Source organism: Corvus cornix, chromosome 2 (assembly GCF_000738735.6).
Source record: "Corvus cornix cornix isolate S_Up_H32 chromosome 2, ASM73873v5, whole genome shotgun sequence".
Classification (NCBI taxonomy): Eukaryota; Metazoa; Chordata; class Aves; order Passeriformes; family Corvidae; genus Corvus; species Corvus cornix.
Genome location: NC_046333.1, coordinates 134,542,326 through 134,560,516, shown reverse-complemented (window position 1 = coordinate 134,560,516; position 18,191 = coordinate 134,542,326). Strand labels below are relative to the sequence as shown.

Here is an 18,191-nt window from a genome sequence, read left to right as displayed (position 1 = left end):
TTTACTGCATTTTTTTATTGGCACAAACTCTTCCCAGCATAACAGATGAATCAGCCATCTAGGCCAATGTTTCATAGTCGTGAGTAAAGTGGTACTGTTAATATTAAATGACCTAGTTTTGTTTGGTTTAAAATTAAGTGGACATAGACAAGAAGAAATTGGAGAGGAGAAACAGCAAGCAGTCTTGAGAAACTGTTTCAGAGAATAGGACCCTTTAGAAAAGTATATGTTGTAGCTGTCTTGGCCTGTACAGTGGTGTCAAAAGGCCTTCTCAAGGATTTGCTGAGTGTAATTGTGTATATTTATAGCAAGTGCCAAAGGCAGAAAAGGTTTCATTTTCAGCTGTGGGAGGAGGTTTTGCTGCTCACCCCATCACAGGGCTGGAGGTGATGTGCTCTGGGGCATGGGGCAGCCTCACCTGCCCCCATAGCCCAGCTCCCACCCAGGGACTTGCCTGACCTGGAACCCTTGCAACAGTAATGTCAGCATCAGCAGAAAAGAGGGACCTGCTGGGGTATTAGAGGTTTAACACACAAGGAATCTGGGTCTGTTCCTCCAGCAACCCAGTTGCAGATGCAGTGCAACAAATGGAGTTCCTATCTTCACAGTGCCCACCACTGCTCAGCCCAAAATACACTTGCTTGCTTTTTTGGTTTTGTCTCATGACAGTACTGCAGTGCTTTTCTTTCACCTCATATCTGGTAATACACACATTTTGCTGTTGAAACTGCCAGCCACCCTCTCACTCTTCAGTAAATTTCCAAGTCATAAGTTCTCAAGTTATGCCCAGTCTCCACTGCCTGTGCTGATGCTGCCCCTGAGGGGTCAGGCAGAGATAAAAGTCTCTACTCTCCCATCTCCACCCACTCCTCACATCCCTGTAGAAGTGTTGGACCACTGCTCCCTTCTGCAGAGACTGCATGAATCCTTGCTCACTGTCAGGTGAGCACTCTGTCCTCATTTGTACCCTGCTCATGAAAAAAAAGGCAGCTAATATTAGGTAGTATCTAGGGTCAGGGTAGAAGTTTAACTGGATAGTGCAGCCACTCCACAGCAGCTGGTGTGAGCACTTCATGGTCTCAGCATATTTAGCGTATCAGAGCTGGAGCACGTCCTCGCAGCCAGAGCTGGCAGCTTGGAGCCAGCTCCGTCCTGGGAGCCGTGCGCTGTGGGCATGGGAGAGCCTGAGGGCGGCCGGAGCGGAGCAGAGCCTGCGGCCTGGCTGGGTGACGGGCAGGCCTGGCCTCCCACCGCTCCCCGTGCCTGGCAGTGAACGTGGCATCTTAAAACTGGCATTTCACTGGCAGCCCTGCTGGGAGAACAAAAGCATGCTTGTGCTCCAGCTGCGTGAGCTGCTTGCCACCAGCTCCACTGAAGGGTATGGAAGGATGCTGCTGACCACCTTAGAGAAAAGCAACAAAATGCTGCACACAAATTCTGTAAAGAAAATGTTTTATTTAAAGTGTTAAATACCATCACCAGAATGAGTTTGATTTACATTAGTTGGTGTTCATTACAGGCCTAATCTGCCCTTTTTTTTCCCCCAACTGTAATTCCTTTTAGCTTTTTAAAACGTACTATTTACAAGACAGCAGTGATCACTGGAATAGTACTATTTACATGACTAAACCATAAGCAGAGTTGCAGACGTGAAAATTAAAAAAAATACATTAATTTTTTTTTTAAATAAATACTGCATAATGACAATTATGTACAAACCTTCCATGCGTCATGTCCTTGATTTTAAAATTTGAAATAATTTATAGAGGACTATGCATACAAGAATGTGTGAGCACATCTCACAGTGTCAGGAAAATGGCTATGTATTTTTGTTTAATATCCTAGGGGATATTGTAGACTGCATGTTAATAGTTATTTGCTGCTGGTAGACAGGTGTCTAAATTATTTCAATAAATATAATTTTACCAGTCTATTAACTTAACAATAATCCATTATATAAACTCTGCAGACAAGACACAATCTCATTTTCTATGATATTGCACAAAGTAAAAGGCATTATAAGTGATACTGTTATTACTTCTTCCCTCTTAAGAGGCATGTACAATTTGTTAATGGGAAACTTCAATAGATTTTCAAATAAAATCAGAATAATTCTGTGTGGCCATAAAGGTAAATGTAATGTACTTCAAAAATTATTGCAAGATTTCAATATTAAACCTTAAGTAGGTATTCAAGGCATACAAAGACCCAGGGGGAAAAAAAAAAAAAAAAAAAAAAAAAAAGAAGGATATTTTGTTATTAAACATTAGCCAGTTACGTTCCCTTTAAATAAGATAATTTAATGAGAAGCTTGAACTTGCAGCACCACCCAACGGTAGTTACTGTCTGCTACAAAACCCAGGGTTTTGAAGATCCATTAACTGCAGTGAGGTTCTGGTAATGGTGTCAAATAGCTGTCAGAGTGGTACTGATAAGCTTTCTTTAAGGCTATTTTACAAAACAATGACTGATATTTTCCAGACAGATACTACCTAATTATGTCTTTTGCAATGCAAATGTAATTTATGAAAATTGAACTTTACAGCAGAAGAATTGTATGGATTTGTAACCTTTGTTGCTTTTGTTATTTCAAAAATGTAGCAATAAATTTGGTTCAGTGCAAATAAAAGTGCTTACATTTGCTTCCTAAAAATCAACCAGGTACTTAATTTTTCCTCTTTCCAAAAACCTTCAAGAAATGATAGCTCAGTCTTTGAATGAAAGATGCTGGTGCTGAAAACAAATTTATTGAAGACATCTTACAATGGCCACATGATTCCAGTATTTTGCTGTAGAATTCAATTTGAAGGTGAGAAAAAATGAAAATAAGTTACCATGCACTGTACAATAAATTGCAAAAGTTCAAATATCTTCTTTATCAAATACATGCTGAATTACATTAATGTACTCCCAAGCCATGTTGCAAAATCCTTTTCAACATGCTTGAAAAAAAGTAAGCTCTTAAACAATATTTTTCTCAAATAATTCAGAAATGCAGAACAATCTGCAATCCTGAACCAAATATGGGGCATAAGAGAGTAATAAGTCAAAAGGTAGCCATTTTAGAATATGCTGATCATCCTGGGAGGTAGAGGGGAAAAAGAGCAAAAGGAAGAAGGGAGATTGGGAGGAGAGATAGAGAAAGGAGGTAAAAGAAGTGTACAATTTGCACATTATGTTGAACTTTACAAGGCTTGTACCTTTTACATTTAAATAAATTTAATATATTACACTTATTTCTTGTCACATAAACAGAATTTTAAATATTTGCTAGAAATTATTTTTAATTTTTAATAGAAGTCTGCAAAAACACAGACCATGACTGGTTTAAAGAATGATAAACGTGGTGTGTCTTTGTATCACCCTGTTGCATTCTCTTCCCTTTAAAACCATGCACTAGTGAAATTTATTTTTAAAAATAATATAAACTGTTGAAAATGGCTGATTTATTCTTTTTTTTTTTTTTGCAAGTTGCAGCCTCAAGAAAATAATTTAAGTGTTCAGCTAAATCTGTGTCCATGCAAAAAAATTTCTTAATTTCATACAGTACAGTATATCCACAGAACTTTATTTTTCAGAGAGTCCATCATGTCTGGGGTTTCACTGTGTCAATAGCTGGAGGTATGAAGCCCACCACTTTAAGTCTTGAACCTTTTCAATATGAAGAGTTTTCAGATCTCAAGCAACTGCTTCAAGTGTCAGTTGACTTTTCCAGCATCCTTACATTCTTCCTTTCTTCCAATGTCTGCTAATCCACTGACTTGTAACGTGGCTTCATGGGAGGGTAACTCCGTTTCTGTGGCATAACCAAGCTTTAGGAGGGGAGGGCAGATAAATAAAGAAACGGGAGCAACAAAACAGATATGCCATTGAAAAGGACTTTCGTTGCATGAAACAGATTGATTTTTTAGTTTAGTCCATGGCTTCAGATTGGACCATAAACTGAGTCCCTGAACTCCAAACCTATCAGTTCTTCATGATTTCAGTCTATCACCTGAGGGCCTTCCATAGGGCACAATGTGTGCAACTTCCTTGAGAACACAGGATCGCGTTGCAGCCCTAGAAACAGGCTCAGAAGACACAACATTAAGCATGCAGTGTTACCAGGGTTTGCGACCTGTAATTTTATGGTTTTGTAACGCTGGTTGCTATGACAACAGTTTCACAGCTGCTATGAGCGAGCATACGAAGGTCCTGTTGAACTTTCAAGAGATGATTGGGAAGCTCTTCTAGTCAGAGGAGCTAAGGTTGGGTCTACTAGGGAAGAAGGAGGGAAAAGTTTGAACCACCCAATCACCATGTTGGACAGGTCCAGTTCATCTAAAAGTATCTGTGCCACTCCCATAAAAGATTTGTGATCCATACGTCCATAGTCTCCCCAAACAATTATCTGTTAGGAAAAGAAACACAAGAAAATTGAAAAAACTTCAGAAAAAATTACAAAAACTTTAATCTGATTTGTCAAAAGTCTCTGCTTAATTAATTACAGTAAGGAATGAAATATCTGACTGCAACCATAGTTTAGTTCTCTGTGTATATATATATATATATATATATATATATATATATATATACACGAATCATGATGCAACGACAGAAATGATCTGGGCACAAACAGCACTTATCCACAATACCAGAGAAAACCCAGTGAGAGGAGCCCACACATATACCAGAAGCAAAATAATCTATAACTGACTTTTGCTCAGTTCTATTTGCAAACTCAGTTTCTACTTGCATGAATAGCTATAACTGTTGTATTTATCTGCTCAACAAGTATATAAAATGTGAGAATTTTTTGCCAAATGAAGCCTGAAGGAAGTCTGAAACTCATTCAGTGAAAACTGTACAGGTGACATTTTCAGGTTCAGAGGAATGTTAATGCAAATTACCTGTAAAACTTTCCCTTGGGGACTTTCTTCAAATGATAGAAGTTGCTGATAAAGTGGTTCCAGCGTTTTTCTTGCTACCTTTGTTTTCTTTTTGGCTATGCAGACTCCATTTTCTAATAGATACACCTTTACATATGGTGCTTAGAAGAACGAAAATAAAGAACAGTAAGTAAAGAAGTCCAGATTTTTTGGTGTAACATACACATTTTCTATCACCATATAAAAATCTGCTTTTAATATAACTTGTAAGAACAAATCTCCACAAGCAATGTTAACAGTTATTCCCATACAAAGTAGCCATGCATTTTCTTTACTCTTCTCCTTGGGTGTATTTTTTTTCTTGATGTATTTTGTATGTCTCTTCTACCATGAAACAATTCCGATTTTGACCTGAAAAAATCAGGTATTCCTATATATAGCATCCCTATACTGTGTAATATGCAAAATAGGGCTATTAAGTAAATGCACGACTTGCAATGACTTTGGTGAGATTTGGATCAATGCTCCAAATTGTTAATAATTTAAAATTATTAATTTTCACAAGGTGAAAATCAGTGAAGAAAAGACTGACACAATTTCTATTTTGGCAGAAGAGCTTGCTAAAAATATCATTATATTGTCCTTTTCACATAGTGTTATAGGACATCAGATTATAAAACAAGGAGTAAGTATCAAATACTGGTCTACTTTTTGAGACGGTCCTATTCCACATCTCTTGATTCCCTCTTCATTCCTAAGATTCCTATATAAAATCTTCAGTATATACCTTTCTTTCTACCCCATAATAAAGGATGCCTTTGCTATTATCAAAAACACTTTTGTGTCTTCTGGCAGCCTGATTTTTAATTTCCTCCTGAAGTAGGGCTGATTTTTGGTGTATCATTTCAATACGTTATGCATTTCAGTGTACATACAACATTGTAATCTACTGAGATGTGACTTTGTTAAGAGTTGACAAAACTGAACAGAAAAGCCACAGATTTTTTTGGTAGAATGCTATTAGAGTCATAGAATCATAGAATATACTGAGTTGGAAAGGACCCATTAGGATCATCAAGTCCAACGCTTGGCCCTGTGCTAAGATTGTTACTAAGGTTCCTCTTCCTTACCTGGCAGTGTCTTTGAACCTGGTTTTACAACAAGGCCACGGGCTCGGATTATTTCTACTTCCAGTTGTCCTTTCTTGTCCATCATTCCCACCTGAATATCTCCTAGGAAACAAAAAGAAACTCCAGCACTGTAATTCAGAACTACTTTAATATATGAAATGTTGAGATAGTTTCTAGGATAAGTATGTGGCAACTTGTATCATCTGTTTTCTATCAGTAAGTATGATCAGGATTTTAACACTAGATAATTTAATACTTATCCTCTTCACTGATGTTTATGTTAGTAAACAATTTAAAACCTCTGCAATAACACTTTGTCTCCCATCTTCCATGCCTCTATTACTTCAAATTAATTTCTCTTTCTTAAGAGTTTCATATAAAAAAAAGGCAGCAAGGGAATTAATACAAAGCAGCTCTGTAAAACTGCCAGAGATCTCTTCACTGTGCCTCTAGTTTAAGACAAGTTATGAAAACATAACTTGTGAATATAAAAGTCTGTAAACACAATAACAAATATTTTGCACCTAAATTACCTATTTTTATACAATATTATCCAAGTGATTCAGAGAAGAGATTAGTCTCATTAGCCCCATTTTAAAGATGGAAAACTGAAAAAGAGGTAAAAGGTTGAATTTTTCAAAGCACCTTTCTACTTTTGCATGTCTTCATAAGCATCCACGATTACATTCAACTTCGGCTGAGGTTACAGCTTTGGTCTTAACTGAGTTGTTCAAAACCACAAGAGAAATCCTTATTTAAAGAGAATCTAGATAAATTCTATGTTCTAATTACCTGACCAAATAGAATATATCATATCTAGAGGACATAAACACTTACCCATTGAGGGCGTTGCTAAAGTCTGTCGTCCTACAAGCTGGGCAGGACCAAGTCCATCCAGAAAATCACTGAACTGGCTGTCTGCAGCCAACCTCACACCAGGGAAAATCAAACTAGAAATAATATTGAAAAAGCAAAAAAATAAATACACTTAAATTTTCCCTCTGTTTGTTTGTGGTTTTTATTTATTTGGTTGGTTTTTTGTTAATTTTATTTTGGCTTGGGCTTGTTTTTTGTTTCCTAGGTGTTTTGCACTTAATGTTTGTGGGTTTGGTAGTACTGTAAGTAACTTACAAAACAATTACTGTAATTTTCAAAACCCACAGTGTTCTACAAGCAGCAATTTAGTCTCCAGCATATAAACAAAAAGGTAAGAAAGCACTAATCCTCAATAACTACCACATTAGTATTCTTCCATCATGTTCTCCTTTTCCAATATATTGAAGATCACTGTTAATTATCAAAGTATTCATATGAGACCAGTTCATTAAGATACTAACACACACCCTTACCACTGATTTAGTTACATGAAGGTTAAATTGCTCACAGTTCTCAGTTACTCTGAATTCAATGGCTAAATATCAAATGTACACAATGAAATGATGACATTAGACCAAATACTGGTTGCTATTTTTAAAATTGCCATCATTATAAATATTTTGTTTAAAATTTCTTTGAGAATGACATCTATTCAATAACAGAACTGAAATCTCTTGTGGCAAATGACCAAAGTAACTTAAAATTAAAATGCTTGCCATAAATTATCTGTGACCCATTACAGGGCAACAAGAACTAATGAAATTTGTAATGAGCAATCATTAAGAAATGGCCATCTCAAATGCTTATAGTGCATCAACTTGGACACATAAGGTATATTGTGCAGCATAGATGTATTGTCCACTAATAAATCAAACTACAGTAAGACTTTTCTGGGCAACGTCTCATATACATCACTCAGAACTTAGGCTTTTATGAAAACCATGATATATGACAGATTCATTCTTCTGCCCACATAACTTCTTCAGGATTAAAGCAGCAGAATCTTTGGAAAACTCTTGAGCCCAGTGAATGACACCTGAAAATGATCAGGAAATGCTTTGCTCTGCAAAGCACTGATGTATGCCAGGAGCTTTTGGAAGAGAACTTGTCCATATCTGTGTTTTACCTGGTGTATTGCACCTGTGCCCCTCCTGACACACCTCATGATGATGATCTGACCCACCATGTGCCCTTCCCATGGCATAGCAGAAATGTTCCTCCTCCTTTCTGCACCAACAGTGGGAGACTCTTCCAGTCACAGGGGAAGACTTAGGCTTGGTCCATCAATGACACTGGCTTGTGAAGGGAATTCTGACTGAACAGGACCTACAGCGCTCACTGTGCCTCTCTCTAATGACCAGTTTCATGGAGAAACATCAGGACACCTGAGTTGTAAATACTGCTTACTTTCCCTCAGAGCTGTAGCTGTTCATGCTCCCATCCGTCGACTCCCGGCTAGCCTGACGAGTCATCCAGTTCCTCATCTCCACAGCCAGCCCTGTCTCAGTGCTCCTTTGGACGGTGCTCCGCAGCTTCTTGCCCCCTGCTTCTGTGGAGACAAAAGAGAAGCCCCCATGGCACTGTGCTGTCGCAGCTCGGCAACCGTGCACACCCATGCTCCATGTGGCACAAACACTCAGAGCCACAAATTAATGACCTGTAACAAAACTTCCATTTAAAAATTATCAATTTTTTAGTAATCGGCAAACAGCATCATAAATCTCTTTTACAGGATCTTAGTACTGTCACTGCCTGCTTTCCAAGGTCAGACAACACAAGTCTGCCCACGGAGGTAACCAGATTTAAACAATCCATAGGCTAGCATATTTAAAATATATTTTCCCTGGATGAATAAATCCCTCTTAGGAATTCAATTAAAAGGTTAACATGATGTCAAAACCTGCAGAGAAATGTTCTAATTCAGATGAATTATTGTTTTAAAAACATTTGGTCATTATCTGCTAAATAAGTCACAGATACCCATTAGTGAGGATAGTAAACCACAGATCAAGAACCTTCCCATGCTTTCTTCTCTATTCACTAGCTGCTTTAAATTTATATTTAAAATATACAGTATTGATTTTTATGCACAATATGAAACTTTATTATCACCTCCAAGAATAACAATTTTTCCATCTATTTGCATAGTTTAGTTTTACTTGTAAAAACAGCAGTGTGACAGATGTCTGGGTATCAGATGAGGGGAAAAATAATCAATATATAGTAGCTTTTTAGTGTAGGAATTTTGATCAAGACCTCAGCTGGAAGAAATGAGTAGAAATGAAACCTCAGTTTTTCTTTCATGAGTAAGACAGCCACTCCATGTCATTTCTGATTTTAAATGCTGTTCCCTGCAATAGGGCAAGGAATTCTGCATACTGCTTTCTTTCAATTTGTTCTATACACCTCTGAGTGCAGCACAGTGATGTGTGATATACTGATGTTATAAAAGAGCAAGAACTCTAAATACGCTACAACAAATAACAGAATTCTTAAATACTGGTAAAATGAGGGTAGAGTAATATCCAATATCCTAGGATATCGATGGACTCAACTTCCTTCTGCAGTTGTTTGTAGCATCTGCTACCCTTTACACCTTCTCTGCCTCGTCATGTACCAGAGGTCAGAAGAACTTCTGGACCTGTGAGGTTGGTGAAGCTTTAGGGATTTGAAAAAGGAAATGAGCAAAAGGAGGAGATTGTCTTGAGATGAGGACTATCACACCTCAGGGGGAATGAGCACGGGGACTGGCTTATAGTAAGAGGATCTGCATCCTTGGACAGGGAATGGGAGAGAGACATCAATTTCAATGTGTGCACTCAGTGTCACTGTCCTACAGGCTGCAGCATGAGTTGAAGTCTCCCAGGCCCATCAGTCATGAGGAACATTGAGTAAGACAAAGAACATGGGAAATTTAGTGAAGTGGGAACTAGACACCAAAAATACCTTGAAAACCACTGGCTCCTCATCAAGAAAGATTAATAACTCTGCAATATTTAGCAGCAGTGAGACATTTCTACAGCAGTATCATGAGTGGTTGAAATCATATTGCTTATTACAAGCCTTCTACACATTCCTTAAGACCATAAATTTTAATCAGTACATACAAACAGGAATAATAATAGAAGTAATAATTTTCGTCTAGAACTTCAGCTATCCAAATGAAGTCAGTACCCAGTACAATGAAAAGATAAATTTTACTGCATCAAAATTACTTCTAAAAATGCCCATCAATACCTGATGCAATAAATGCAAATAAAAAAGATACCAGGCTACTACAACATATGAAAAATGAAGGTCAGAAATCAACAATTTCTTTTTTTGGGGGCTTGTACCATTCTAAGTGCCTGCTGGTTTATTATTTATATTCAACTAATGAAAGCTGGCAGCTGACTTCCAACAGTGGTCTGGAGCTGTTCTAAAATACAAGCACTCATTTCAAAGAAGTATTCCCACAAAACTCCAGGAAAATATTGTGCTATAGTTTTGTAGAAAAGGTACACTGCATCACAGTTACATGTGAAAGGCACACAATTCCTGAAGCCGATATCATGCTTCTGTTCTAAGAACTCTTTTGAGGAGTAAGTATTCATTTTCATTCAGCCTTGTTGAATGATGGTCATTCTCAATTCATTCTTGTAAACATGAAGTCTCTAATGCAAATTTAAAAGAACATCTCCATCTTGCATGATTCTTCAATATCTTCATATATCTTTCAAAGATTTGAGAGTTTGGGAGAAATATATGTTCAATTATGTAATAGATAAAGGAGTCTATTGTAACTTTTATTAATCTGTAAAGCAGGTTTTTTTTCTGAACTAGAATTATAAGTCTGTATGCCTTCACTGTAGAACAACAGAATAAAAAAATGAACACATCCATTGCACATCAATTTACTGAGAAATCAAGAACTCATGCAACTGCCATTCAAGTCTTCATAGAGGCACACGTGTAGCTGCTCATAGCATCCCTCTAAACCTTATTTTTAAGCAGTTTTACTTTCCCACATTCATTTTAACTGAAGTAAGTGGTCTGGTTCACATGTCAAGAGGCACACAAAGATACAACTTTTATACAGCATGAAAGTTAGGCATGTATCCAACTTTTGTGTACGTTCGAGTGGTAAACAGTAATTATTTTGACCTTAACACTGAATTTAAGGAGGGCTGAAAGGAGGCTATGTGAATAACTATTTCCCAGTTTTTAGCAGAAATAGGCAGCACTCTCTGATGGTCCCCAAAGAGAAAGATCTGACCTTTCATCAATAAAGCTCATAATCATGACATTGATGCTCCTTGAAGTAAGAACTGAAGATTTTAGCAGCAAAATGGCAACTTGGAATAGAATTAACAGAAGACCCGGATCTGGGTGGTGTGACTCCTGGGCCACTGCTTTTGATGTGAATATTCTTTCAGATGAAATTTGGCTAAACTAATATATAATAATACATGAGAAATACCTCCACTTGCTTGCCCACAATACTAGCAATGTATTTGTCCCTGGAAAAATATTAATAAATCAAAAATAATCCTACAATTCCTCAAACAATTTAAAAGCAAAGACAGTATTTGTGTCATCCATAATTCATATTTCATAAACTCAGCATTAAAAATTTTAAAAGGTTTCAAGTGGCAATGAAAATGCAAAGTAGCTACTCAAGTCAAAGAAACAGCCTTTGGTGCCATACTTCCAAGCTGTAGCTGGTAGAACATCTGATTGAAGATCATATCACTCTAGTAAATCCAAACTGTTTTCCTTCATTCCTGCCTGGAAATTGACACCTCCTCTCTTGCGTTAATTCAACTATTCATGTGGCTGCATTCCATACTGGACTCAGACCAAAAGGAACAAACCAACAAAATGACTGAAAGTTGTTCTTTTACTTTCAAGACAGGTAATTTCTGAAAAAAACATTTGTGAAGACAAGCATACAGTTGAATGAACCCAACTAAGGCAATACTAACCTCTAGCTAGATTAGTAACTTGGGAATGCAGCACTAATTCAGAAATAAACATCTAACTGGTATCACTGTAAAAGTAAGGGTTGGGTTTATAATCCTAAAGTATGTTATATGTGTACTTATACACTCATGTTATGCATGCTGTTTTAGTCTTACCAAATTAAAGGATATGGAAATGAGAGTTTAGAAGTGCACTTTGTTGTTACATTGCTGAGCACAATCAAAATAATTTTACTCACAATTTCCTAAACTCTAATAAAGAACATCGAAAATGTTCTCCAAATTAGTATAAGCTAATTGCCCTAGCAAAAAGAAATTTCTCTCAAGTCCTCACCACAAAATATGGAATACATTATCTGAAAAACACTAGTTCATATTCTTGCAGCCATATTGTAAGGAGTGGAATAAATTGCTTTGGTATTTATGAGAGCACATTCATTCTTACAGTTAATCACACTGGTAATTTAACTAATATGGTTACTGCAAATAGACTCCGCAGGCCACATTTTCTAAGTTATGAATGGAATTATTTGTTCCCACAACTTGGGGTGCAAATCACTTACAAATTAGGGATGCAAAAATACTGATATGATCTTCAATAGCAGATAAGGACAAGTCAAAAACTGCAGTGAATGCAACAGATTACTTTCCATCATCTGGGATCTAGCCAGATGAAATCTGCCGCTGGCGGTGAGAACGAGAACTCTCAGCTTGCTCTCCGCAGGAGCTTCCTACAACTGCTCCCCAGCAGGCACAGAGCCAAGAGAGGACATGGCACAGGCACAGGCAGGTTGGCTATGCCAGTCCCCAGCTGGTATGTGATCTCTTGGTAGGACTTGTACAGAGTACAGAGCAGCTGTGCCTTCAGAAACACACTTAAGCACTTGAGGTGGCTCTTCTCTGCTCTCCCCACCTCACCAGAAAGGCTGCATAAAAACTCCTTCAGCATTTTCATCTGAACTCAGGAGTTAGAACCACAAAGAGAATAAGCTGCCTTAAAGTGCCCATTTTTTAAGACTAAAATTCTTTACATACCTAGTTACCTGCTCTGGATATGTTAACAACTGACTAGATAAAAGACAGTCTAAGAAAATTTGAACCTACAGAAGAAAAGGGAGACAGGGCAGGTCTCAAATTCGCTTGCAGCCACACAGCTCTGTTTCTGGAGCAGCCCAGGTTTTGTCTGCATTGAACAAGGCATTTAGCTCTTGTTGAAGTACTAGGAAACACAGCCAAGTTTTTTCTTTCTTTGTGTTACCCACAGGTAACACAAGCAGGTAAGCAGGATTTGGGAAAAGCAGATTTCATTGTCACTTGAGTTTGAGCTCATTTCACTGATTCTCATATGCCAGTGCTAACAATCAGCTTATGAAGTTTTATGTTACAGTCCTTCCAATGGACATTTTCACAGTGCAGGCTGTCAGCATCTCTGAAACCCAAAGAGCATTGCAAACCCAGGGGGAAACTATAACCAGGGGTTTTCCCTTACGTGTAAGGCAGAAGGGAAGATCTGCATTCTAGTTCCTGCTTCCATGAGTATCTGAATGTAAAATACTGATAAATTTTGACTGGCACAGGAATGGCCTGCTCTGACAGGCCCAAAGCAGAGCTACCTTCAGCAAGAAAGCTCTTCAGTATGAGAGCAGCCAGGTTTGGAAAGTGTGAGAGAGTCTGGGCTGACAGCCTCAGTCTGCCCCATGCATTTTTAAATTTCTTGGGAGGCTTCAGTAGTTTTACACTTTCAGTCAAGAAACACTTCTTCGCTCTTGTCCTGTTCTTTGTGCTTCCTCCTCTCTCTTTCCTCTGGCCATAATGGAAACATGGTTAACTAAGATTAAGAGTAATTAAGACAGCATCTAAGAAAAAGGAAAAGAGAGAGCTGAATTAAATAATCAACTGCAGAACTGTTGCTTGAGCTTCTGGTCAAAGGCTGGTATAGAAGATTTGGCATCTCATTCTTGATGAATTTCCTACAGGACCCAAGAGGCAGCCATCATGAATCTCATTTGTTCCTGGTCAGATTGCAGCATCTTTTGTCTGCATTGCACTTCCCTATCATGGAAACGCAGGTCATTTGTTCAGTCAACCCTGTGCCTTGTTGTGGCCTTGTGATGTGAAGTCACTTTACCACACATGGCTTCCAAGCAATGCTGTGGTTTAAGGCAAGCACCTGCTCTTTATTCTCTCCCACATCTTCATGTGTCTAAAGCTGTATTCTGCCACTTCAATTTCACTGCTGTTCTGATGTCCATTCTCCAGTCTTAACTGATCCTTCAGCAAATTGTTAAGAGCATCAGAAAAGAGAAACTGTTTTTGTCTGCATGTGTCATCCATCGCTTTAAGATCTTCAACTTATGGTCTTGTGTTCCCAAAAAGGTTTTTGAAATATTTTTACAGGACTGAAGCATTAACAAAGAGCTGTTTCCCTACATACACAGTAAGTACTTAATGTTCCTAAAATTTTAGTATCCCCGGCATTATTATTCAGAATCACATGCTACATATAAAAAGGACACATAACCATCTTGAACACCCTAGGGCTTGTTTTCAATATCTGTGCTAAGTAACACTCCTGGTAACCCCAAGTAAGTATACACAGAATCACAGCACAGAGGTTGGATGCTTGGCCATTCCCTTGACAAAGAATTTACCCCTGATAAGAGATAGCTGTCCCAGGGAATCAAAACTAATTAACCACAGCTGTAAGGAAGAGATGGGTTAGTACTGATGTAATTTCCACTTCTCTTTTGGTTACCTGTCTCTCACTATATAACAACAAACATGCAGGCTATGCAGGTCTGGTTGGATCCTTTGTTTTACAGATGCTGATTACAGATCTTGACAGCGAGATGCAGATCCAGAATAGAAGTACACACAGCCACTCAGGCCTTTCCAGCACCACTGCAGAAGTCTCTATTTCTGTCACTGATAAGGCCATCAGTTTTCTAGGTGTGGTCAGAGGATTTACCTGCCAAAAGCCATTACCTGCTGTAAACCTGAACACAGAGCTACAACAACAAACAAGCACACGGCTCTGCAGCCCACAGCTGTGTGTCCCACGTGACAAGTGACCTGAATGAACAGTTCTTCAGGAGCCCTCATTTAGACCAGTTATGATCTCCACACAGAGACTGTTATCATTCAAATGTCATAGGTCTATAATAGTTTGTGCATATTTTGTGCATGTGTCAAAACAGAATGGTAGCATTTTTTATCCACTTTGTACATCCTGTACAACAATCTATATAACTAAACAAGTGCAAAGCAGTGGGAAATCAGTCTCATCCCCAAGCTATTAAAATCCTGAAAAATAGAGCAAGCAATTTTGTGGAATTACATTCTAATTCTGTATACCATTTATATAAATAATAACTAGATAGGTGCACATCTTCATCACAGGAACTCTTCACATTCAGTCTCTGATTTTGCCAATGACAAAGGATGATCATCTTAAGTAAACAGAAACCATTTCTGCAGTTTTAAGAGATAATGTTTTTATGTTTACACGTACATTCAGTTTTCTGGATGTATACCATTATAATGTATTTATTAATAAACATTATTTCATGCAGTCCCAAGAGCAGATTAAAAATGCTTAAAAAGCAAAGAGTACCTATATTGAGAAGCTTAGAATTGCATTTTTTTGCCTTATATAAAGTGAGAGATACTTTCTAAATATGGAATAATGGCAGTAACACTACTTTTTACCCTAACCTTGATTATTTTTATTATAGCAAGGGTCACTGCATATACTATCAATCAGACAGATCTGTGCAGCATTTTTGAATGATGTAGCAAATGTGTTGAAACAATTCAACACCCTCTATATTAAGGCTTAATGAGGTAGACGGTGCCAAGAAGTTGGATGGCTACTGAGATTACACAAATTAGAAACAGCTCTTTGCCCTTTGCTTTGTCTAAGATGAGTAATAATCCTATGCAAATATCATTATTTAAATAACCACAGCTCACAAAAAACTGAGCAAATTTCACACTGTTATGACCCATTTTCAAACTACTGCTGTTAAATACTTACCTCTTCAAATTGAAACAGTGACAACACAGTGTGTTGCTGCTCTGATTACACTCTTGACCTTGACATTGAAAAATGACAATTACAGCATATAGACATGAGACAGGCTTTTACACGTTTTTACACCAGAGATGCAACCTATCATACACTGTAGCTTCACTCCTGCTGCTACAGCTACACCCGAATTATCTGCCAGCTATTCACATACATGCTGCAGTGTAACCAGTAGCTCAGAAGAGAAACACAACTATAAGAGAAACACAACTTTAAAAGTCTGCTGGGCATTTCTAACTCAGGCTGAAGTATGTTGTACTTTGAATGTCAATCGTTCTGCAGTTTCTTCTACTTTTCCCTTAGTTTTCTAGAATACAAGTGAGTTTTTTTGTCATGCTCTTTACTTTGTCAGCAACAGTAGTTTTTTCTATACTTTTTTTTTAAAGGTCTTATCAATGTTGGCATCTACACCTACTTCATTAGTATAGTACCTGAGTATAACTGGTAAAAACACTTGTGACTTGCTGGAAATGCCTGCTATATTGCCTCCATCCTGGAACTCAGCCCATGGAGCTGCAGAAATGGGACAGACCCACCACCATGATGGAAAGGCTGACTCAAGTCAGCCCCTGAACTGTATCCTAACAGCAAACAGAAAAAATTATCAACTATAAACTTAAATGTCATGCAGATTTTTACAGAACAATTATTATTGCATATTCAGAGTGCTTTTTATCCTCCAAGATGAGCGACCCCACTATTGCATGCAATGTGCAGCAGATGAGCTCTGGTATGTTAGCAACTATCAAGCCAAGATCTTTAAAGCTTCATCTCTTACAGTGGATAACCTGTCACAGGGCATTATACCCTTCTTTCATATCCTTCCTTGGCTCTGCCTATGAACATTCCACATAAATAAGGTCATCTTTACCACCAAGGCCAAAATGTAGGCCAATTCCCCCAAGATGATGTAGTTATTCTCATTTTCTTCATTGTCTGATACTCCCATATTACTTTATTCTTTTTAAGATGGTAATTTTAAAGCATAACTACTTCATGTGCAGGATTCTCTTCACTTTAATAATTACTGCGCTAATGAATTTATTGTTACTACTTCCCCCATTTTCTATTTCTGGTCAAATTATTGTCTGCTTGTTATTGTCTACTGGGACCTCCAGAGGGACACTGCGATCTGGCGGTCTAACCACAGGAACAGAATCCAGGAACTGCAGAGTTTTATTCCAGCTTTACCAATGCACAGTGAATAATTGGTGAGAAATGCCACTGAAGCCATTACCAGTGCTGAACTGAGCAGCTCAGCATACCTTTAAATAAGTCCTGAGCCTTCACTCAGGGGCAGCACTCCCGCTGACACCTACGTGGGATCTAACAACCCCTCCAGCAAGTTTCCCAGCTAGTTATCAGCCAGGTGACAGGAGAGTATAATGTGCTTCTATTCCTGCTGAACTCCTGCAGCAACACTCAGATATTTCCTTCGGTAGACAACAATATGCAAAACTGTCATGTAACTTCTCCTCAGCTAATGCAACTAATTTTTGCTATTTTTGGCATGATTGTGTTGGACTGAAGAACATTCTGTGGCTTTTTTTTTTTTTAATTGCCTTTTGTTTTTCTAACATACTGGGAGACCAAGATGCTTTCCGGTTTTTCTGAATTAATCTATGTCTTAAATTATCATAAATTATCTCTTGAATTGTCTTCAGCACCTGCAAAGCATTTGGCTTTCCCCTTCAGTCTCATAGCTTCACTACCACCCAAAAACTTTGGCAAAAGAAGATATTAAATTGAAATGAACTCCCGTTTGATGGGCATAGTTCTGCACACAGATCTTGCCCTGACCAGCAGCTCCACAGCTGCATTCCTGGCAACGTGCTATTTAACTGTTTATAACAACACCTCAGTGTAAATGCAAATCAGAAGTGAATGTAAACAGAGTATAAAACGGGAACCATAGTGAAAATTTATTACAGTAAACAATACACACAGCATAATTTGAGGAAGCACCAAGTTACCAGTCCCACTCATAAAAACAGACGTAGGCTTTCTAGTGATCACATCATGTGATCTGACCCTCTCTTCTTTTCTCTGCATTTTCGATAACTCTACTTCTCCATTAAGCTTCTCGTACATAAGAATTCATTTGCTCACAGGAAAGTTTAGTACACTCATGCACTACTTGTAAATACATCATGTGCATGAGATTTTGCACTATGTCTACACAGACATCTAAAAGGATGTCACATGCATTTACACTGGAAATTTTCTCATCTTTTGACAATCAAAAAATTCATTTTATTTCAACAAACGC

General features: G+C 37.9%; 1 protein-coding gene across 50 annotated transcripts in view; it reads right to left on the bottom strand.

Moving 5' to 3' along the window:
- Window positions 1-1,435: 1,435 nt before the first annotated feature.
- The window catches only part of RIMS2 (regulating synaptic membrane exocytosis 2), a 454,433-nt gene continuing 437,677 nt past the window's right edge, over window positions 1,436-18,191 (bottom strand). For all 50 annotated transcript variants that reach the window (XM_039548364.1, XM_039548365.1, XM_039548401.1 and 47 more), the window contains 5 exons: window positions 8,282-8,423; window positions 6,836-6,948; window positions 5,999-6,100; window positions 4,890-5,029; window positions 1,436-4,390 (listed from right to left, as the gene is read on the bottom strand). In XM_039548364.1, coding sequence (XP_039404298.1) covers window positions 4,172-4,390; window positions 4,890-5,029; window positions 5,999-6,100; window positions 6,836-6,948; window positions 8,282-8,423 — 716 coding nt within the window. In that variant the 3' untranslated portion in view covers window positions 1,436-4,171. The remainder of the gene's footprint in view (window positions 4,391-4,889; window positions 5,030-5,998; window positions 6,101-6,835; window positions 6,949-8,281; window positions 8,424-18,191) is intronic.